Source organism: Ctenopharyngodon idella, chromosome 20, assembly GCF_019924925.1.
Source record: "Ctenopharyngodon idella isolate HZGC_01 chromosome 20, HZGC01, whole genome shotgun sequence".
NCBI classification, from domain to species: domain Eukaryota; kingdom Metazoa; phylum Chordata; class Actinopteri; order Cypriniformes; family Xenocyprididae; genus Ctenopharyngodon; species Ctenopharyngodon idella.
In genome coordinates, this window is record NC_067239.1 from 30,954,498 (window position 1) to 30,978,189 (window position 23,692).

At 38.2% G+C, this 23,692-nt stretch overlaps 4 protein-coding genes and 1 long non-coding RNA gene across 9 annotated transcripts in view; 3 read left to right on the forward strand and 2 right to left on the reverse strand.

Moving 5' to 3' along the window:
- Positions 1 to 740: 740 nt before the first annotated feature.
- Positions 741 to 2,566, forward strand: thbd (thrombomodulin). The gene has a single exon (XM_051874031.1). The coding sequence runs from the start codon at positions 936 to 938 to the stop codon at positions 2,397 to 2,399; it is 1,464 nt and encodes a 487-aa protein (XP_051729991.1). The 5' UTR covers positions 741 to 935; the 3' UTR covers positions 2,400 to 2,566.
- A 943-nt stretch (positions 2,567 to 3,509) lies between these two features.
- Positions 3,510 to 7,383, forward strand: LOC127501829 (toll-like receptor 5). Its single transcript, XM_051874030.1, is given in 3 exon segments — positions 3,510 to 4,174; positions 4,406 to 6,908; positions 6,910 to 7,383. Coding segments are annotated over 2 exon segments (2,637 nt in total). The 5' UTR covers positions 3,510 to 4,174; positions 4,406 to 4,415; the 3' UTR covers positions 7,054 to 7,383.
- A 2,185-nt stretch (positions 7,384 to 9,568) lies between these two features.
- On the reverse strand, positions 9,569 to 10,942 carry LOC127501831 (uncharacterized). The gene is made up of 2 exons (XR_007926730.1): positions 10,405 to 10,942; positions 9,569 to 10,297 (listed from the first exon to the last, which is right to left on the reverse strand). It is a non-coding gene; the product is annotated as an uncharacterized LOC127501831 (long non-coding RNA).
- Positions 10,943 to 13,590: 2,648 nt separating this feature from the next.
- Positions 13,591 to 23,444, forward strand: LOC127501828 (toll-like receptor 5). Of its 4 annotated transcripts, none has more exons than XM_051874028.1 (3): positions 13,592 to 13,924; positions 14,583 to 15,288; positions 16,734 to 16,868. In XM_051874028.1, exons 2-3 carry the CDS (start codon positions 14,593 to 14,595, stop codon positions 16,740 to 16,742), a joined length of 705 nt encoding a protein of 234 aa, XP_051729988.1. In that variant the 5' UTR covers positions 13,592 to 13,924; positions 14,583 to 14,592; the 3' UTR covers positions 16,743 to 16,868. The 4 variants fall into 4 exon arrangements, with proteins under 4 accessions (XP_051729985.1, XP_051729988.1, XP_051729989.1 ...); XM_051874029.1 differs by lacking the exon at positions 16,734 to 16,868 and adding an exon at positions 23,261 to 23,444 and having other exon boundaries at positions 13,593 to 13,924; XM_051874027.1 differs by having other exon boundaries at positions 13,601 to 13,924; positions 16,447 to 17,550.
- disp1 (dispatched homolog 1 (Drosophila)) overlaps positions 18,146 to 23,692 on the reverse strand; it is a 63,694-nt gene continuing 58,147 nt past the window's right edge. For both annotated transcript variants that reach the window (XM_051874023.1, XM_051874024.1), the window contains exons 6-8: positions 23,193 to 23,290; positions 22,227 to 22,324; positions 18,146 to 22,125 (exon numbers count right to left, since the gene is read on the reverse strand). In XM_051874023.1, the coding sequence (XP_051729983.1) occupies positions 18,568 to 22,125; positions 22,227 to 22,324; positions 23,193 to 23,290 (3,754 nt within the window). In that variant the 3' untranslated portion in view covers positions 18,146 to 18,567. The remainder of the gene's footprint in view (positions 22,126 to 22,226; positions 22,325 to 23,192; positions 23,291 to 23,692) is intronic.

The window sequence follows — 23,692 nt, forward strand, 5'->3', positions numbered from 1 at the left end:
TCTGCCTGATTTATGTTCTGTTTTCATTCTTTGTCACTAATAAAACAATCTTCTTGCAATGTTTTCCTTTCATGGATTGTTCTGGAGACTGATCTATGAAAACTTCCTACATGATTAATGTACAATTTGTTTGACGTGTGACAGAAAGGAAATGAGGAGAAAGTAGTTCAGGGTGGGTCAGGGTAGGCTGCATTTTTTTTCTTTGACCAACGCCGTTTTTTTTATCAGTCATCATGCACACACCTACAGACCTTTAGTAGTATCAAAATCTAAATAAACTCCTTTGGTTGAGTCCACCGATATACACCCAGTTTCTTTGAACTCATGGAAACAATGATATACTGTAGGAACACTGTAGGACACTGATAAATTAAGCGTCCGTTTCCACCCTTTGGTGTATACCAGTAATTAACTACTCACTGGATCAACTTGGAAAAAGGTTGTAAATAGTCTAAATCTCATTCAAACATATTGAATTTATTATGTTGATGTTTTCCTTACTTAGGCTACTGTGACATCCACACTCAATACAAACCCCAAATTACACAACTGAAATGACTACTCAATCTTACAAAACTTCTATATATCTATCTATCTATTTATTTTAGGAAGATAGGAAGAGTATAGCTTGACCAAAACATAGTTAGGCGAAAAGGCGACATCTATTCGCGGTAACTAATTTGGAAATTAAATCCTCAGATGGATATCATATATCCAAACACATGCGCGCCGACTGATAGGAGGAGAGAAAGAGAGAGAGGAACAGTTAAGTGGAGCTCCGGGATCTCTGCCAGATAACACGAACTTCCTTTAATTTTTGGAGACATGGATGTCATTATAAATGCGGCACGGCACACCTCGTACTCATGAATGTGAAGTACGCTGGTCACTTCGCCATAACTTCGTGAATATCGTTACATAACGTGTCAGCAGAGATGAGAGAGATCCTAGGAATGGCGCTGGCGCTCGTTGTTCTGAGAGTTAACGGGGAAAACATCGATGAAGGTTTTTGTGTGGAGGGAAAATGCTTTTCCGTCCAAACAGACAGTGCGACTTTTGATGTGGCGCAGAAAGTCTGTCGGGAAAAAAGAGGGCATCTGATGACCGTACGCACCCAAAAATCGGCTGATGTTCTTACTAAGTTGCTGAAGGGAACTTCTGGAGACTTTTGGCTTGGGCTGAGATATCAGTGCTCAAACGACGGGTTAAAGGGATACAAATGGGTCACTGGAGATGATACGAGCCTCTACGTAAACTGGGAAAGCGACCGAGCGATTTGTTCTCCACAATGTGCATCGGTATCACAAAAAGTTCAGAAGTTGGCCGAAAGACCTTGCGATGATAGAATCGAGGGATATTTGTGTGAATATGACAATGCCGATTACTGTCAGCCGCTGAGCAACGAAGCAGACGTATTATATGAAATTCCTTTGGGATTTAAGGCAAACGAACTCCAAGAAATTCCCAAAGGCACCAATGCGACATTGCCGCCGCTGAGAACGAGACACATTTGTTTCGACGGCGTTTGGATTCAGGCGCCTTGGAGTTGTGAGGTTTTTGGTGGTGGATGTGATTATAAGTGTGGTTCGAACGGGAAAAACTTCGAATGCAGCTGTCAGCCGGGATTTAAACTCGACAGCAACCGAGTCACATGCAGCAAGGAGGAACCTGAGCTGGCATTTAAAGTTGTAAAGCCTTTCGAAGACTGCAAGCCCGGCTATAGCAATGAAAATGGGGTTTGTGTTGATGAGGACGAATGCGTGTCTGCACCATGCGAGCACGAATGTAATAACATTGAAGGTGGTTATGAATGTGAATGCTATGAGGGATTCATAAAGTCGACGGAGGACATGAGCAAATGTAAGATGCAGTGTACGGAATTCCAGTGCCCAGCTGAATGTGACCCCAACAACGACGATCAGTGCAACTGCCCCGATGGTTTCTTACTTGAAGAAAAAGAAAGAGAAAAAATATGCGTTGACCATGATGAATGCGATAGTGGTTACTGTGACCAGGAATGTGTAAATACACCTGGAGATTATGTATGTTCCTGCAGAGAAGGATTCAAGCTTTTGAACAAGAGTAATTGTGTGAGAGAAGACTTTGAGGGCTCAGGAAGCTCAACACCTTTTGACATTTTTACACCTACAAGCAGACCCCCAACCAAGAAGCCAATATCAATCTCAACGGCCAGTCTTTTAGCAATAATGGTTGCCATTGTTGTTTGTATTCTTGTATTGGTCTGCCTCGCTCACTGCATATTGAGACGTTATTGTCAAATGCACAATTACGATGTGCACAAAAGCCACGAAAATATCTACGACTTTCAACAGGTGATCATTGAAAAAAATTGCACTGAACAGTCATTCCCAAATCGGTATTTAAAAAGAGACACTTAAAGACAGACATCACGCAAACTGAAATGTAAATAGTAGTACATTTATTTGACTTTAGATGTAAACAAATATACAGTGTCAGAAACTTTGCACAAGTTTGAATAAGTCAACAATGTCAGTATTCCTGAATGGTGGTGTTTGAAGACAATAAATATTATATTTTAATGTAACGTGTAGTAAAATTTCACTTACTATACCTTGTTTCATTCTCTCTCTGCAACATCTGTGTCCAAATATGCGGATAGACTGGAAAAGACAGTGCGGCATTAATGAACAGTATTTTGTAAACGTTTTATTTTCATTTTATTTCCAGTATTGCCCTCTTACGTGCTGGTTTTCCCAGTGATGTTGGTAATTAACTTCCTCTCTAGTGGGCATTAGTTCAAATGCAAGTTTGGTTTCTTTATACTCATACACAGCTTCACATGGTTAGTGTTTTATCTTTGAATGGCAAGAGTTAATGTCCAGTCATTTCATTTGGCTAATCCTTGAAAGAAGGACTCGAGCTTTTGGACGAGTTTAAATGTGTGAAAGAAGACTTTGAGGGCTCAGGAAGCTCAACACCTTTTGACATTTTTACACCTACAAGCAGACCCCCAACCAAGAAGCCAATATCAATCTCAACGGCCAGTCTTTTAGCAATAATGGTTGCCATTGTTGTTTGTATTCTTGTATTGGTCTGCCTCGCTCACTGCATATTGAGACGTTATTGTCAAATGCACAATTACGATGTGCACAAAGGTCACGAAAATATCTACGATTTTCAACAGGTGATCATTGAAAAAATTGCACTGAACAGTCATTCCCAAATCGGTATTTAAAAAGAGACACTTAAAGCCAGACGTCATGCAAACTGAAATGTAAATAGTACATTTATTTGATTTTAAATGTAAATAAATGTATTATACAGTGTCAGAAACTTTGCACAAGTTTGAATAAGTCAACAATGTCAGTATTCCTGAATGGTGGTGTTTGAAGAGAATAAAGAATATATTTTAATATAAAGTGTAGCAAAATTTCATTTACTGTACCTTGTTTCGTTCTCTCTCTGCAACATCTGTGTCCAAATATGCATAGGCCTACACTGGAAGCATTAATAAACAGTATTTCTAAACGTTTTATTTCATTTTATTTCCAGCATTGCCCTCTTACGTGCTGGTTTTCCCAGTGATGTTGGTGAATAACGTCCTCTAGTGGGCATTAAGGAACAACTAGTTCAAATGCAAGTTTGGTTACTTCATACTCATACACAGCTTCACATGGTTAGTGTTGTATCTTTAAATGGCAAGAGTTAATGTCCAGTCATTTCATTTGGCTAATCCTTGATCATTCCTGTATTGTACTTATTGTATATAACCTACGCTGTAATTTTTTGTAAACAAATTAACGCCGATTCGGAAACTAGTTCGAAATAACAGTATTCAATAAAATTTGTTGTTAATGCTAAAATAGCCTATTGCTACCGTTGAAAAACCTCCGAATTTGTTAATGAAGCTGAAATAATAGTAATTTTTCCAGAGTTACAGTCCTCAAACTTGAAGAACTCCTCACCGGAAAATGAATCACTGGGTCAGAAAGTTATTTCCTATTTCAGAAATGTTGAGAAACACTAATGAAATGAAGGGAGAGAGAACGGAGGGAGAACTCATTATCTCCAGAACTCGAGCGAGAGGACGGGTTGTTCTTTATTTGAGGCTGAAGGATTATTGAAGCGTTCTCATTATTTAATGCCACGACAAGACTTCAGAAAGCTCTGTATGGATTAGGGACCGAATCTGGTAAGACGCTAAATTATTGGACATCAACTTTATAGTGCAGCTTTCAGATTACTGCATGTATCAGATTCTTTCCACGGTAAAAACTTATATAGTAAAAGATTTTTCTTAAAGTCACTGAACTTTTAACTTGAGCAAACAATGAGAAAGATAAACTTGTTCTACATAAGTATTAACTTAAATCGCACATCCTCTCAAAAATAGCCTCATGTTTTTTTTGTTTTTTTCCCCCAGTTCTCTCAGAATGGGATTTACATTTATTCTGATCCTCTTTGGATTGTGCATTAACACTGAAGTTGTGAAATGCACCTCTGTGTGTTCAGTTAATGGCTATGCAGCCTTCTGCATATCTAGAGGTCTTCATCAGGTGCCAGAGCTTCCCACGTACATCAATTATGTGGATCTGAATTTTAACAGCATTGCTGAACTCAACGAAACATCCTTTTCTCGTCTTGAAGGTCTACAAGTCCTTAAACTGGAGCAACAAACAACAGGACTTGTGATCAGAAACAACACATTTAGAAGACTCTCCAATCTAATATTACTTAAGTTAGACTACAACCACTTCTTGCAAATAGAGACAGGGGCATTTAATGGATTATTCAACCTTGAGATTCTCACTCTCACTCAGTGCAGTTTAGATGATACTATTTTGTCTGGTGACTTCCTCAAACCTCTGGTGTCTCTTGAGATGCTTGTCTTGCGTGAAAACAACATTAAAAAAATCCAGCCAGCATTGTTCTTTTTAAATATGAGGAGATTCCATGTGCTCGATCTCTCTCGCAACAAAGTGAAGAGCATCTGTGAAGAAGACCTCCTCAGCTTTCAGGGTAAACATTTCACGCTTCTGAAGCTGTCCTCAGTGACACTGCAAGACATGAATGAGTACTGGTTAGGATGGGAAAAGTGTGGAAACCCATTTAAGAACATGTCCGTAAGTGTATTGGACTTATCTGGAAATGGCTTTAATGTTAAAATGGCAAAGCTTTTCTTTGATGCAATCACTGGTACCAAAATCCAAAGTCTCATTCTCAGTAACAGTTACAGCATGGGCAGTTCTTTTGGTCATAACAATTTCAAAGATCCAGACAAATTTACTTTGAAGGGTCTTGGGGATAGTGGTATTAAGATTTTCGATTTGTCCAAATCACAAATTTTTGCTTTGTCAAATTCAGTATTTAGTCATTTTCAAGATCTAGAACAAATTACATTGGCAGAAAATCAGATCAACATTATTGAAATTGATGCATTTTGGGGTATGACAAATTTACTAAAGCTAAACCTGTCCAAAAACTTCCTGGGTAATATTGATTCCAATACATTTCAGAATCTAAAGAAGCTCGAGGTGCTTGATTTGTCTTATAACCATATAAGGGTGCTTGGCGATAAATCGTTTCAGGGACTCCCAAGTTTACTCAACTTAAATTTAACAGGAAATGCTCTTGAGTCAGTTCATGAATTTGCAACCCTACCTAACCTGAAGATAATCTACTTGGGTGAGAACAGAATTTCATCTTTGTCTAGTTTACCCAACATTGCTAAAAATCTCACAACCCTTGACCTGGAAATGAACAAATTACAGGCCTTGTCAGATCTCTACACAATCCTACGGGAATTTCCTCAAATAGAAAAAATCTTTCTTCAAGGTAACAGTTTTTCGAGTTGTTATAATCAAAGACAAATAGTGGCTTCAGACCAACTACAACTTCTTCATCTCGGACGTTCATCTATGCAGCTGATCTGGTCAGAAGGAAAATGTTTAAATGTGTTTAACAATCTTCACCAGTTAGAACAGCTTTCTCTGACTGCCAATGGGCTACAGTCTCTTCCCAAAGACATTTTTAAAGACCTTACCTCTTTGTTCTTTTTGGATTTGTCCTTCAACTCTTTGAAGTACCTTCCAAACGGTATATTCCCTGAAAGTCTTCAAATTCTTAATCTTGAATATAATTCTATTTATTCAGTAGATCCAAATCTCTTTAGCACCCTCAGCTACCTCAGCCTGATAAAAAACGATTTCCGTTGTGATTGCAACCTAAGGGATTTCAAAACATGGCTAAACCAAACCAATGTAATCATTTCTCACTCCATTGAGGATGTGATATGTGCCAGTCCTGAGGATCAGTACATGGTTCCGGTTGTGAGATCCAGCATACAATGTGAGGATGAAGAGGACGAGAGAAATGTTGAAAAACTGAGGCTTGTGCTTTTTATTTTCTGTACCGCACTTATCACGTTACTCACTGCTAGCGCCATCATTTATGTCCGTCGACGTGGCTACATCTTCAAGCTTTACAAAAAACTCATTGGCACACTTGTGGATGGAAAGCGAGAGGAGCCTGATCCTGACCAATTCTTATATGACGTGTATCTCTGCTTTAGTTCCAATGATATTAAGTGGGTAGAAAGAGCACTGCTGAACAGGCTAGACTCTCAGTTCTCAGAGCAGAACACACTCCGCTGCTGCTTTGAGGAGCGAGACTTCATACCCGGGGAGGACCATCTTACCAACATGCGAAATGCTATCCAGAATAGTCATAAAACCCTTTGTGTGGTGTCTGAACATTTCCTGAAGGATGGCTGGTTACTAGAGGCCTTCATTCTGGCACAAAGAAGGATGCAAGTGGAGCTTGAGGACATTCTGGTGGTGCTGGTTGTAGGGAACATACCGCAGTACAGGCTACTGAAGTTCAAACAAGTGAGATCCTACATTGAGAACAGAAGATACCTTCTGTGGCCCTGATGACAGCCAGGACTTGGATTGGTTTTATGACCAACTTCTGCATAAAATAAGAAAAGATACCAAGGTTAAACAAACAAATCAACCAACCAAACAAACAAAGCCTGAAGCATTGAATGTCCATGCAAACACATCAGTATAATTATGATATATCTGTTTATTATATATTTTGTAAAAGTTTACCTAATTACCTTAGATTTTCAGATTGTTACAATGCATAATGCAGATCTTGGTTAGGTATAATTATGCATTATCTCATGTTTCCTATGTTTGTAAAAATGTTTGTCTGTAAACCTGCTGATAATTATAGTAAATATCTGAAATGCTAATTCTAGCAGAATGCGTGTCCCGCTGCCAGTGGATAAAGACTCTGCTAAATTTGCAAAATCTTAACATCTTCAACCACCTGTGTGATTTTGACAATTGCAAATCTTTAATAAAATGTGAATTACAAATGAAGAAATTAAGCAAATTACATTTAACTATGAATTTACAACCTAAAAATGTTAACTGGATAAAAAGACACTCAGTGTACTCTGACCTTATCTTATCTGAATACAGGCAAAATGGCAAACTAGGAAGCCACTAGTCAAAACACTGACACAATCTGGCCTTATGCTTTTGGGTAATCACAGTTTGTACATTGTTAATGAAATCTGTAAAGAAACCTCAGTATTGACAAATTCTGTCATGGCCTGTGTACTTTGAACAGTTTGGAAATGTAGCAATAGGGCTGTCGCTAGAGGGGAGAACGATGGGCGGGCCCACAGCAACAACCTGCACCGTGGTCACATGTCTGATTAAGTAAATATTGAATTGAAATCTTACCATGGCTGACAACTATAATTCCATGGTCTTCACCGAAGAACTGATAATAATAAATTCTTGGTTGACCTCACAATGCCATCTGGCCAAATTTCCTGTTATGATCCCTTCATTGTAATAAGGCACACTGCACACGAAGACAACATTGCAAAACTAATATTAACATTCTGCATTGTGCTTCATAAACAGAAAGCAATCTCTCAGTGGCACCTTTTGCAAACATAGCTGACCAAAGAATAGCCTTCAAATTCATTTCCTGTTCCCTTAAAAAAAAAAAAGTAATTGCCATATAACATTAATTGTATAGTATTTATATTGTATTCATATTTTATTTCACACAATTGTGACATTAAGATTGATTGCCTAACAACAGTTCCTTCTTTGGGCACATGCAGGAACTTGCATTTAAAATATCCCCATTGAGAAGTCAGGTCCATTGTGCAATCAAAAACACTTTGTTTGTGTTGGCTTTGAGAGTTACTCCCATCTTACTCCATGGTGTTGAATGATAATTCTTCCGTTTTAACTAAACGTGAAAAAGACCATTACATAGAAACAAACTAATATATCTAAAAACTCATTCTTGCTTTTTTCTCATTCATGTTTTTCTCTAAGTATGAATAGAACAGATTTCTGTGAAAATCATTTATAAAACCATTTATAAATAAAACTGCATTAAATTGGATGCAACATTTTACATAACAGTAATTTTATGACAAGTACATTTTAATGTTGCTCCTGTTACATAAATGACCTCATTATTCGACTTAAAACAGGCAAATGCAGAAGTAGGCCTACATTAATTATGTTTCTACTTACATATTACATTCAAAATTAACATAATACTTTTCACATGGCCAGGTTTTCAGCTAATGCAGATTTCTATTGATAAGAGCTCTGATTTGTTTCTGGCTGACAAAGACATCTACAAAAATATAATGTAGGTCATCGTATAAATACATTTAATACATCATAAAACTATAAATATGTAACTTGCAGTTTCTATAACCTTTGTGACATTTTTTCCTTAACATAAAAGAGGAATACTTTATCATCAAATAAATTCATTTATCTAAATAAATTAAGAGCCTTTGTGTGGCCCCTTATGTAACCTGACATTAAACATACTTAATAGCATTCATATACAGCAAAATATTTTGCACTTTTTAATGCGCAGATCACTTTAACAAGTCTTAACAATTTCTTACCTTTGAACTGCTTTGTTTTGCGGGGGGCAGATTCAGTCTGCCAATAAACAAAAACAGCCATATCTTATAAAATGTGATGGGTTTTTAAAATCTAACAAACCACACATACGAGCGATTTTGTAATTAAAGTAATCGTCCGGAAAATAATGAGTCTGTTCTCCAAAATGACCGTTACTTTTTGAATTGTAAGCGCCCGCGCTTTTTCGAGCGGCGTTTTTTTTAAAGCAGGCAGCCACTGCAATACCGGAGGCTGCACTTTCAGGACCGCAGTTCTAGGACCGCATTCCCAGGACCCTCGTTTTTTGTGACAGCGCCACCTACCGAATCGGAGAACCGCAGTGCCAGGACCCTAGTTTAGGAGGACCGAAAAAAGTGCCACCAAGGCAGTATTTCCACCCAATTCTAACTACTTAAGAGTTTTAGAGGTTTTTAAAGGTTTATAACACCCAAATACTACTTTCATTCTTGCAATTAAACCTGGTTGCTACGTGCTGAATGTTGAGTAATTATTGTGACTAACTAGTATAATATAATAACTCATAAGGAATCATGGTATAGCTTTTCAGTCACTACATGAACCACATTTCCAAGTACAGAGGGGAAACACAAGGATGACTCTGGGGGTAGATTTAAGATTGTGTATATTTTATAAAATAATATATTACAACAGTTGAACACACAAAAACAAATTTGTTCATGACGTGAACCACACAGAAAGAACTTCAGCGACAACGTCCTCACTGACTCCTGAGAGAGAGAGAGAGCGAGAGAGAAGTGAATGAAATAAGGAACAACTCTCATGTTCAACTCTCTAATTTTAAAGGTCATATTTAAAAGATCTTAGTCACCACAGAGCACACGCATTATATACGATACAAAAATAATTATATCAATCTTCATACCAATTAATGTTCATATTACTGTTATTGCATACTGTTCAAAGATTTGGAAAAAAAAATATTTTGATGCTGTGGGAACAAAGGTTCTTGAAACTTTCAGGTCAATAAAGCCCATCTGAACTGAGAAAAAAAAAATAATAGAGAGAGATGCAAGAAATCTGAATAGAAATAACATGTTATTGACATGACTTTTCCTGACCTTTAAATATTTAAAGTACAGATTGTGAAGTATGCAGCAGCACTACCAGCCAACGGATGCTCTCCCCTCTTTTCTCTTTTCTTCCACTTCACTAAAATAGTAAATGGAGAACATAACCACTGCTGGGTTAACAGAAATACTGTTAATGCTTAAAAAAATGATACACTGGACACTGTGTAAAAAAAATAAATTTTCTACTCTTACATGTGATGATAATCCGAAATTTTGCGGCCCAGCCAGGCCATATATGATGGTCTATCAAAAGAAAATTGTTCACTGAAATATACACAGATCTAGGAATTGAGGTCAAATTGAATTAATCATAACATTGCATCTCCCAAAAGAATGTTTGCAAATGTTACCTTCATAGAGAACTGCATTTGAAATGGCTCTCCAAATGGGATTTCACTTTGCTCCACTTTGTTGGGTGAAACAAAGCAGAACTGCAGAACGGGCAGAGGAACTCCTTGCAGCATGTGGTGCATCTCTTAAGTCCAGGAAAGGATCTTCCTTCTTGGATTGTTATGTGTTTCTTGAAAAAGAGAGAGTCCGATTGGTCAAATCAAACATTTTAAGTTCATTTCATATAAATAAATAGACATAAATTAGGCCTAAGCCTAGTACTTGACCAATTTATTTATTATTCTTTTGTCATATATTGCCTGCACTGAAATCACTTACAGAGAACACAGTACATGACACAGTCTAACACGTGGTATTATTATTATGATGGCCTCTCTGTTATGTCTGACTATTAAAATTGTCAAATGCCTCAATCAACATTACAAAAACAATGTCAAAATGAAGAGACATGCTCATAACATGTATTGTAGGGTAAACATGCCCAGGTAAAAAAATACTATAGTAATTTATAGTACTATAAAGTAAAGTACTTGAATTGATTTGTTGTGGTAATTCTATAGTTGCTGTGGTAACATAACTATAGTAATATAATCAAATTATTTTACCCAATACTTTTCTACAACTATAGGGTATATGCAATATACACTACAGTTTACTGTAGTAAAAAGTATACTACAGTATTTATTACAGTTTATCAGTTCACTGTATACTACAGTATGCTGAAGGATTCATTAACAAAGTGTTGTAAATACTATTATTTATACAGTATAAGTTACTACAATTTACTATAGTATGGTTCAAAAACATTATAGTATTTCTCTCAAGTCTCACGCATTCACCGTGAGACACACGCATTTCAACCATTTCACATGGAGGAGGCTATTATACATCGCGCGTTGAACTATTATAAGCACCAAGTTCCCGTACGAACGGAACGGACCAATTATCTGCGCAACATGACCGAAGCCCAGTTTATTTAATTGCGCATGCGTGGCGCGCGTTCACCAGTGCGCTCCAAAAGTGTGATTAAGATTTGTGCGAGCCGTTCCTATCGCGACGCTGAGAAAACATCATCCTGCACCAACATAAAATAAAAAGACCACCTTTACTAGAATTTACCTATTGTATTTATTGTGGTAAATTGACTAACTTGTAGAATTTATAATAGATTATCTGTTAAGAGAATAGATTTTTTATATTACAACTGTGGCATACTGTGCTATAGTTACTATGTGCATAGGCTGCTTTTACCTGTAATTATATCCTTATTGTAACAAATTCTATAAATATATTACAAGACAATTACAAGAACTATAGTTTTTCAAAAGTTAGAATTAAGACAAGAGCACAATTGATTTTCCCCATGTGTAAAATGTGTTCTGCTAATAATTACAGATATTAGGAAAAACCTAGCAGATGACAGGAAATTAACATTTTTAATATAAGAACCATTTGAGTAATGTTCTGTCAAAAAGATTTTAGATGCTTAAATATAAAATACATGCAGCTATGTTAACCAACTTTGTATGTGGATGTAACCACAAAAAAGACAAAAATAAACAAATAAGCGCACAAATAAATCTCATGAGGGAGCATGCCCTGTGACCCCGCTAAACCCCTCAATGTTCAAACCAAAACTACACCCAACCCCTTCATTTTTATTTTTAGCATTTTGATTTTACAATTCCTAGAGGAAATCACTTGCCTGTGATCAAAAATAGTGAGAGCTGATGTTGGGGAATATAGCCAAATTCATGCTAAATTATTATTGATGCAGTCAAAAACTCTCCCAACTGCTTTAGCTTAGTTTGGCTATCTGAAACTAAGGAAAGTACTAGAGATGTACTTCTACTGTATTAATACTCTTTTCAGCAATGTTAAGACTACATCTCTTAAAGCAGAGCTCTCTGGCTATTATTTCAGTAATATTTAATCTACTGGCAATGCATAGATTAATCATTGCATTTGTCTGTTTCAAAGATGTCAGAGAAAAAGCAAAAGAGTATTATTTCATTCTGGGCACCCCCTAAAAAGGTTGCTAGATCAGAGGAGGAGACAGTAGAAGAGGTGGAGGCAGAGACGGTGGAGAAGATAGTAAGATTGACAGTTGGAGAGAAAGTAGAAGAGACCATAGAGGAGATAGTGGACAAGACAGGGAAGAAGAAGAAAGCATTAAGTGTAGCAACCACCAGGTGTACTTTAAAGAGTGAGCGGTCAACCAAATGGCCATTCATTACCATAGGCACCAGCAGCTCAACTGGTGCTCTGTTTGCAGACGGGAGAACTCAGGTGAACAGGCATATAAAACATAAAGGTCATCAGGCCAAAGAACAGGCACTTCAGTCAACAAGCAGCATAATTTCTATTTGCGCTGGTCAATTATGAACAACACTGTAGGTAAAATTAAACTGCTAGCAAAAACTTGAGATAATTTGGTGGGGCAGAGTGGCTCCTCCCCTAACAGATTTTTAATAAAACTTGAGAGCTCTGTATTTACTATAGTATTTTTTGACCTGGGCAGGCTGACAGTGAGCACGCATGTGACAGGTAAAACATTAAGATTATTTTAACTTACTTAAAATGGAAAAACATTGAGTAACTAACAAGATTTTACAACGAAGTTGTACTGCCTAGGATTATTAATCATACCATAGTCACTTGCCAGTCGTGCTACAGTTTTGTTAAACGAATATGCTAACAATTAGTTTTACAGCATTAGAAGCTTGGCTATAAAGTGCATTCAAGACTATTTAGTAACTCACGATCACTTTGCAATTAAATGCATCACAATTGTTTTTAATGTTAAACAATTCGGTAGGTGGCGATTAAACAAATAATGTTAATTCGGTAGGTGGCGTTGTCACTAAAATGTAGGGTCCTGAAAATGCAGTCTCCGGTTGTGCAGGCAGATGCTACTCAGCCACTGTCGACTTGATTCTTAGATTAAAAACGTTCATCTAAATTAATTTATTTAAATGCTGAACTCATGTTTTATCTAATTGTTAGTAGGCTATCCTGTATTTGAACAGTTTACAGGCACAACATGTCTGCTTATTATTAAAGTAGGCGTAGAACATCGACTGTTAAAGTCATAACTGTTTTTTTTTTTAAAGAATAAAACATACAAATTTATATCAATAACATGCACTGCCCCTATGTAGTATGCTGCGTACAGTCTTACGCCGCCTACAGTACAAGACGAGCACGGTGCAGCGTAGCGCAGAGCGGAGTAAACACTGCAAATTTTGGGGCTTAGGATAGAAAAGGCAGCGGGGTATAGCGAGCAAACATACACCGCTGAATCTCACAGATTGTTTGCAGTGTCTGAAGAATGTTCAGTACTCAAACTTGAATAACTCTTACCGGAAAATGAGTCACTGGGTCAGAAAGTTATTTCCTATTTTAGAAACATTGGGAAACACAAACGAAAAGAGAGAGAACAGAACATCTCCGCATTATCGCCGTACTTGAAACTTTACATGTTGGCTATGTGACTGTCAAATGACTTCTTCAGAAAAGGTAAGACTCTAAAATATCGATGGGTTGTTATTAGACATGAATTCTGTAGCAAATCTCCCAAATTACCGCATGTATGGTACATTAAAAACTACTGTGGTGTTTTACTAGGCAGTCACTGAACCTTGAACTAGTTTAGCAAACAATTAGTAAGATAAACTAGTTGTACAGAAGTACAGGCTGTCCTTTATGCATTTTATATTCAGATAACCTATATGTTTACTGACCACACTGGATTTAGAAACTTAAAATGCACATTACTTCATAATTATTCATAACTTTTCATAAATAGTTGTAACCAAAAGTTAAAATGGATTATAATATTTTGTTTTTCATGCGTTTTAATGCATTATACCTTCTCTAGGTGTCACAACGAATAGCTAAGTATTATAACTGTGGTGACAATTATTCATGATGAGACCATACATTAAAATGTGCATTACAAGGCATAATTAATCCATTAATCCAACTTATATAGTGCACTATGCATAAAGGCTTTAAGTAAAGTGTTACCGAAAATGTTACCATCATATAATTATCATTGTGTTGTAGCAAATCTGTCTGAATTGCAGCTGCTGCAGAGTACAAAAGGAAAAAATCTTTGCGTAAATGATAACATTTTCATTTGTGGGTAAACTGTTTTAACCTTTGTATTCTACAGGGATCTCACAATGGCAACAATACACACATTATCTCTGATCCTCCTTGGATTATGCGTCAGCACTCAAATTGTGAAATGCACCTCAGTGTGTTCGGTTGGTGCTTCTGTCGCCCTCTGCATCGATAAAGGTCTTCAAGATGTGCCAGAGCTTCCTCCATATGTAAATAAAGTGGATTTGAGTAAGAACAATATTGCTGAACTCAATGAAACATCCTTTTCTCATCTGGAAGGTCTACAGGTCCTTATACTCATGCACCAAACAACAAGACTTGTGATCAGAAACAACACATTCAGAAGACTCTCTAACTTAACATCACTTCAGCTTGACTACAACAACTTCCTGCGAATGGATACAGGAGCGTTTAACGGATTATCCAACCTTAAAAATCTCACTCTTACTCAGTGCAGTTTAGAGGATACCATTTTGTCTGGTGACTTCCTCAAACCTCTGGTGTCTCTTGAGATGCTTGTCTTACGTGAAAACAACATTAAAAGAATCCAGCCAGCATTGTTCTTTTTAAATATGAGGAGATTCCATGTGCTCGATCTCTCTCGCAACAAAGTGAAGAGCATCTGTGAAGAAGACCTCCTCAGCTTTCAGGGTAAACATTTCACGCTTCTGAAGCTGTCCTCAGTGACACTGCAAGACATGAATGAGTACTGGTTAGGATGGGAAAAGTGTGGAAACCCATTTAAGAACATGTCCGTAAGTGTATTGGACTTATCTGGAAATGGCTTTAATGATAACAATGCAAAGCTTTTCTTTGATGCAATCACTGGTACCAAAATACAAAGTCTCATTCTCAGTAACAGTCACAGCATGGGCAGTTCTTCTGGTAATAATTCAAAAGATCCAAACAAATTCACATTTAAGGGTCTTGAGGCGAGTGGTATTAAGATTTTCGATCTCTCCAATTCAAGCATTTTTGCTCTGTCATATTCAGTATTTAGTTGTTTGTCAGATCTAGAACAAATTACATTAGCAGAAAGTCGGATCAACAAGATTGAAAAAAGTGCATTTTTGGGTATGGCAAATTTGCTGAAGCTAAACCTGTCCAAAAACTTCCTTGGTAATATTGATTCTAATACATTTCAGAATCTAGAGAAGCTTGAGGTGCTTGATTTGTCTTATAATCATATATGGATGCTTGGATATGAATCATTTCGAGGGCTTCCAAATCTACTCAACCTAAATTTAACAGGAAATGCTCTCAAACATTTACATGCATTCGCAACCTTACCAAGACTGGAGAAGCTCTACTTGGGTGACAACAAAATTTTATCTGTCTTTTATTTAATCAAAATTTCCAAATATCTTACAACCCTTTACCTGGAACATAACATACTTTCTTCCTTGTCAGATCTCTTCACAATACTAGAGGAATTTCCTCAAATTGAGGAAATTGTTTTTCGAGGTAATGAGCTTCTTTATTGCCCTAATGAAAGACACAAAGTGCTTTCACAAAAAGTACAAATCCTTGATCTTGCATTTGCAGGTTTGGAAGTTATCTGGTCAGAAGGAAAATGTTTAAACGTGTTTAACAATCTTCACCAGTTAGAACAGCTTTCTCTGAGTCACAACTTGCTACAGTCTCTTCCCAAAGACATTTTTAAAGACCTTACCTCTTTGTACTTTTTGGATTTGTCCTTCAACTCTTTGAAGTACCTTCCAAATGGTATATTCCCTGAAAGTCTTCAAATTCTTAATCTTGAATATAATTCTATTTATTCAGTAGATCCAAATCTCTTTAGCACCCTCAGCTACCTCAGCCTGATAAAAAACGATTTCCGTTGTGATTGCAACCTAAGGGATTTCAAAACATGGCTAAACCAAACCAATGTATTCATTTCTCACTCCATTGAGGATGTGATATGTGCCAGTCCTGAGGATCAGTACATGGTTCCGGTTGTGAGATCCAGCATACAATGTGAGGATGAAGAGGACGAGAGAAACGCTGAAAAACTGAGGCTTGTGCTTTTTATTTTCTGTACCGCACTTATCACGTTACTCACTGCTAGCGCCATCATTTATGTCCGTCGACGTGGCTACATCTTCAAGCTTTACAAAAAACTCATTGGCAAACTTGTGGATGGAAAGCGAGAGGAGCCTGATCCTGACCAATTCTTGTATGATGTGTTTCTTTGTTTTAGTTCCAATGATATTAAGTGGGTAGAAAGAGCACTGCTGAACAGGCTAGACTCTCAGTTCTCAGAGCAGAACACACTCCGCTGCTGCTTTGAGGAGCGAGACTTCATACCCGGGGAGGACAATCTTACCAACATGCGAAATGCTATCCAGAATAGTCATAAAACCCTTTGTGTGGTGTCTGAGCATTTCCTGAAGGACGGCTGGTGCCTAGAAACCTTCACCCTGGCACAGTGCAGGATGCTAGTGGAGCTAAAGGACATTCTGGTGGTGCTGGTTGTAGGGAACATACCGCAGTACAGGCTACTGAAGTACGAACAACTGAGATCCTACATTGAGAACAGAAGATACCTTCTGTGGCCCGATGACAGCCAGGACTTGGAGTGGTTTTATGACCAACTTCTGCATAAAATTAGAAAAAACACCAAGGTTAAACAAACAAATACTAAAGTCAATGAGGGTGAAAAAAATCTTGACGCAGCAAATGTTCAAGCAGACACTGCAGTGTAACTATAAAGGACTTTGTATAATTCCTTGCTTTGCTCCCAGGTTCTCATCCATCCTACTTTGTTGAAATTCTCTCCATTGGACAATGACATCAACAAATATTAAGCATATAAAGCTGGAAACCATACTGTATTGTATAGTTATAAATGTTTATTTTGTATTATCCATAATGTGTATGTACTTCTCAGAGTCAGTTGGGGTAGTTAAATGTCAGTGGAACGGTGACATTTTTTATCTATTATGTAAATACTCCATTTATATCACCTTTTTTCATCATAGTTTTCCAGGATTTGGCATATAAAGTCTTAGAATTCACACCATGTGTCTAAATATCTGTGGGACACTACTTATAGATAATTGGATTCAGTTATTTTAATAAACCTGATGGTTACTCCAAAAAAGGACATATCAGATGACACATTTATATAATGTATGTATATGTATATGTATTAGAACCATAAACATTTTTATTATATATTTAAATTATTACTACTACTACTATTATTATTATTATTATTATACCAGATAGCAACCTTTATTGGTAGACCCGATCAATAACCAAAAATCAATTGTATAGAAAAATCTTTAAAATTGGTGATTATCTTTCTTAAAACAAAAAACAACAACTCCCTTATTTTCTAAAATGATTTAGTTAATAAATAAATGTTTGGGTGAGACATACACATATAACACCATATATGTCAAGGACACATTTGTACACTTAAATTCACACTTAGTATATTTGACAAAAAAAAAAAATCTTCAGTGTAAAGTCACATAAACTGACTCAATTTTCCTGAAGTCCTGAGGCTAATGTAAATGTTTGCACACTGCTGAAAGAGGCAGTTTTATCCAAGAAACTGGGAAGAAACAAAGACAACTTTGAAACAAAGCACAATCAGTCTTTCAGTTCACCATTGCATAAACTACTGAAGTTTACTTTATAGGCGAAACATTCAAATCAGCATCAACAAAAAAAGTGCATGACTCAAATACATACACAATACACACAAAAATATATATACAAGTTCATATGAAATGTGCAGGAAAATAAATTCTGAATATGCTTTTCTGATCTCATGAAAAAGTGATATTAAAAAAATAATCTAAAAACACTGAGATGTCACACAAATACCAGCCAGTGGGTCAAAATAGTGTCTTCTTAAATCAAACTTCGTTTAAAATATAAATGTTTTCCTTGACGTCATGTCAGCATTCTCATGCACATAATGTCAAGGAACTCTTTCCTGTCAGGAAACAACCAGATGCTAAATCTTAACAATATTGCAATATGTTCTCATCGCAATCGAACACTCACATTTTACTCACATGTTAGCATAAACTCTCAGATGAGGCTTTTGAATTAATGGCAATAGTAGGCACACTGGTTTTTGGCTTGTGAAACTCTACAGAATTGCACTTCACTTTTGCAGTCTTTTTAAAACAGTTAATTTTTTTGGGAGAGACAGGCTCTGCCCTTTCATTATTGTCTTTGTCATTGCATTTGACACTTTCTTCCGGTACCGCTGGAATCGTTTCGCGAATCTCACGACTGTCCTGTATTAAAACACAAGTGCCATTTACTTTTGTTTTTATATGGTTCGATGGTATTTTTTGAGGGGTCTGGGAATTTAATGCTAGGTCCCCTGTCTTCTGTGTATCATGATTAACAGTACAGATTCGAGTTGTGTCAGGCAAAGAGCAGCACTGAACATCCGGAAACTGAATGTTAGCTGGAATGTTCTGGCTCTCTGGTAGAGGCGAATTCGGGCTACAAGCGCTGATGTGAGACTCATCGTGCACTGCAGTATCGGACAACAGTGCCTGATGCAAAAGGTGCACTGTGTGCATGCTGTAGCCTCCAGGGAAACATCTGTGAGGAGCTGGCCTTGATGTTTGGCTCTGTGAGCAATGTTGGAAGTGGCCACAGTTAGCCGGAGTGTGTACCGTATCCCGTGAGGGCTGAAGGTTCTGACCCACAGGTAAGCGATTGGTCTGTTTAGCGGGGCATGGGGTTTCTCGAGATTGGCTGCAAGGATGATAAGTAGTCCTTTGTCGCGCCCTCATATAATGATGCATACAGTTCTCACAGGTGCACCTTGTACTATAAGGGTACTGATGGGGATGTGAAAGTTCTAAGCCATTTTCAAGCTCAGGGTTGGGTTCTCTTGAGTCGGTGTTGTGGGGTGCGCACAAAGTTGCGTGATTAGGAGTGATGCCGTTGTGCAACTGTGTACATGCTTCATGTTCCTCATCGGAGGCCTTTTCCTCATTTCTGACATTCAACGCCAAGGGTTCAAGCTCATAGTGTTCATGTCGACCCTCAGTTCTTGTGTTATCTATCTGGTACTTGGTCGTGTAGCAAGCACCAAGTTTACCTAGGCTGGGATTAGATTGGTTTTCAGACGTGTGCTCTGTAAAGGTGTAGCACTGGAGTTTCTTTGGCAAAGGAATCTGTCCACAGGTGCCCTGAGGACCCAGACAACGGCACATGCATTGAAAGAAAAAGGTGGCAAAGGCCCAGCTAATGCACATGATTAGCATCAAAAACGTGCCCAGTTGAGTGTAGGCCAGAACTGTGGATGGCATCATCATCGCACCGGCTACAAAGGTTGTGAGTGCTGCCATAGCTATAGCCGAGCCCATCCTGCTCAAGGAGAAAATCACCTTCCCTTCTCTGTCTGGTTCCGGGGCAAGGCGGTACGCCACGCCGTAATGAACAGCAAAGTCCACAGAGAGACCTACAGCAACTGAGATAGTCACTGATTCAAGCACATTTAGTTCCCAACCCAAGAGCACCAGCGACCCAACAGTGACAAATATGGTTCCGGCGATGGATATGATGGCGTAGAGGCTGATGATGATATTCCAGGTGGTCAGGAGCATGACACTGAAGGCCACCACCACCGACAATGCCATAGCGATAAGAGTCCCATCCGAAAGGCTGTCCTGTAGGTCGTAGAACTCCAGATTGCTTACAAACCATCCGTAGCTCAGTCCCTCAGGAGCATCCGTCAGCTCCTCTTGAATCCAAGCATCCACTTCTCTGTAAAACTGATGCATCTTCTCGTACGCCAGAGTGAAATGGTAGGTACTTTGAAACTCGAGCACAATTGCTCGAATTGTGTCATTGATGTCAAACCTTGGCCCTGGAGTCTTGCTGTCAAGGTGGTAGATGGTGCTTCGGTCAAGCTCCATAATGGCCCTTTTGATGCACAACTCAAAGACGTCTTGCCGGTAAGGGAACGTGGACTGACTACAACAGGGATAGACAGAAGCTTCGTCACAGTCTTGGTTTTCCATCCACTGCTTGAAAGTCTCCATGAAACAGCTTGTGAAGTCTTGTTCCTCTGACTGGAACACAAAGCTTTGGTTCCTAAGCTTCTGGCAAAAATTGAGAATCCACACCTGACTTGCAGGACTCGCAATGTTGAAGGTTGTGTCGAGTGTCAGTTTACCCTTGTTTTTGGGGTTCAGGGGATCTCCACTGTCAACTGGAGTAACTCCCCAAATGATGGTGATCGGCATGTGGAGGTCTTCCCCGTGGTTGACCCGTTCAAACATAAAGAGTTTTTTGTACTCTGCATCGTAGCGTTCAAAGGGATGGGAGGAACGAAACACCTGAAACTCTGACAGCTCCAGAGAAGGCAGTTTCATCTTGGGATTCACACAAACAACGTAGGCACCACCCACCGTCAAAGCCAGGAACCACAAGAGCCACAAGTAGCGCAACTTGATCACGATCCAAGGCAAAACTTTCTCAAAGAAAATCCGCGAGGCCTCCGAGATGCTAAAAAGACACTTGTTGACCATCTGGCACAGGCTTATCCAAAACGTCGCAATGCCCTGCGTCTGGTGGTGTTGTGAATGAGAGCATGTAAAGAGGTTGACCAGGTACCGCTCATGTAGGACAACCACAGCTGGCAACCAGGTGACCATCAGTATGTAGTTAACCAAGATGGCGGTACCAGCGTATACACCGAAGCATCGGATGGCAGTGATGTTGCTCACGTAATTGGCGTAGAAGGCAGCGGCTGTGGTGAAACTGGTGACAAACATCGAGAGCGCCGCGTGCTGAAGCGTGACGCCGACTGCTTCAGAGAGCTCAGAATTGGGTTTGTCAAACTTTGTGTAGTTCCAGACGTCGCAGAGCACGAAGGCATCATCTGCGCCAATTCCCACCAATATGATGAGCGCAGTGAGGTTCATGAAGGGGAAGAAATCAAAGTTGAAGACCACACGGTACAGGAAGTACGAGACAATCAGCGAACTGATGATAGCAAACATGGTCATAAGGGTGATGAACATTGACCTTGTGTAGATGCACATAACCACCAACACGATCACAATAGCTATCGCGGGATACATGGTATCTGTCAGCAGGTAGTCCTGAAACAAGTTGTGCTTGATGCCAAATTCTATTCCTGTGATGGTCGTGATCCCATCCGAGGAGTTCCAGTTCTCAAAGTTGTCCAAGTAAATGTTCATCATTGTTTCTCCTTTCTCTGTGGGAGAGAACAGCATGCTGTACTTGAGGTTAGGTGGAAGGTGGTCCGTGTTCTTTGGGTTCAGAAAGTCTTTGTCCACCAAAAAGTGAAAAATCTGATACACGGCATTGTATTTTGTACACTTACGTGGCACGTTGCCACACTTGAGGTCCTTCTTACGGGTGGTCATGTCCCAACACTCAGGACCAAGGGTGCCATTGTGGTAATATTTTGCACAGGAGCGCAGGATTTTTAGGGTGTGGGAAACGTCTCGCTCTGTGATCTTTTGGCAGGAGGACTTGTTAGTAAGGACGGCTATGTAGTTCCCAAGTGTCCAGCTGGGACAGCAGGAGGCAGCAGTGGTGCGCTGACACAAATCCAAGTACTGGGGATGGGAGCGAACCTGAAGAACCAGACATGAAAAACACCAGTATAAAAACACATTTCCTACATTACACTTTATGCATATACAAGTGGTATAACCAATACTTAAATGCTACATACCCGTGTATTGTCAAAATTGCACATGGACTTTATTGCCTGTATATTCCACAAGTTCTTTCCCTCTGCAGAGGCAAATACGATTCGGGAATAGCTGTCACCTGTAGAGAGACAACATTCGGTGATTAAACCAAAAAGCCTTTCTCCATGGTCCACTAGGTGGCAGACTTGATCAATAGTATGTGTGTGTATTTCATACATTTGTGCCTTATTTTGGCAGTATGTTAACTCCAGAATACATTTGTTAATGCACACAAAACCTGTTAAGTAGTTAATATAGTAAACAGATGTTCAAGAAATGAAGTGCAGAATACACAAGGAATACAAACAGTCACACTTTACAAAAGAAATAAAGAAATAATACTTCTAAGCTAACAACTAGCAATAGTTTTATACATTAACCAGGATTAACAAAGGCTATAAAAAAAATAATTGTTTACTGTTACTTAATGCTTCAACGTTCACAGTTAGTGTTTTTTTTAAAAAGAAATTAAAACTTTTATTCAACAAAGATACATTAAACTGATCAAAAGTGACAAAGACACTTATAATCTAACAAAAGATTTCTATTTCAAATAAATGCCGAACTTTCTATTCACCTGAAAAAATGTTGGTTTCCACACAAATATGAAGCATCACAACTGTTTTCAACATTGATAATAATGAGCAGCAAATCATCATATCAGAATGATTTCTGAAGGATCATGTGACACTGAAGACTGGAGTAATGATGCTAAAAAATTCAGCTGTCATCATATGAGTAAATTAAAATTTAACATATTAAAATAGAAAATGGTTATTTTAAATTATTTGCAATAATATTTACAATATGGCTGCTTTTACTGTATTTTCTCAAATACAGTAAAAAAACATGTTCAAACCTATATGATTTGAGTTATGAGGACATATTGTTTTGGATGGCGGTAATTTCTCTATGATAAGAGAGAGACAATGCTAAAAAAAACTCACCAGGTACATCACAGAAGAAACTGTCTTTACTGAAATCCCATTCTGCTTGTCTTTTCTTTCTATCGTAGTGATCCTTGGACCACCTGTCATCTTGGTGACTAAAACAGAAAAAGGAGAGCATTTGCAAATTAAATTAATGTATTTAACTGTCGTGCATTAAAAAATGAAAACATTTAATGTGGCTCTGACTGCATGTCTGTCCCTCACAGCTTTGTTTTCATTTGTGTAAAATTAAATATGTATCTATTAAGACTTTGGTCTACCATTGTTCTTTATGTTCAAAGTTACCCAAATAAAACCTCAATTCCCTGTCACCCGAAACCATAATCTAGCGGCTCTTAACCTGCAATCTGATTCTTGTCGGAATTAGACAGCTTTATTGAAACAAAAATCCTTGCTAATTATTAATTCCAGAGCATGACGCAGCATACAATTTCAGCCTCAGGAAACCCTCCTCACATTGTTGCCATTAGAGATCTGCGATTGAAATGACCGTTATC

What these genes read in the sequence shown, in the direction of transcription:
- thbd (XM_051874031.1), top strand. Translation starts at nt 936, where the DNA reads ATGAGAGAGATCCTAGGAATGGCGCTGGCGCTCGTTGTTCTGAGAGTT.
- LOC127501828 (XM_051874025.1), top strand. Translation starts at nt 14,593, where the DNA reads ATGGCAACAATACACACATTATCTCTGATCCTCCTTGGATTATGCGTC.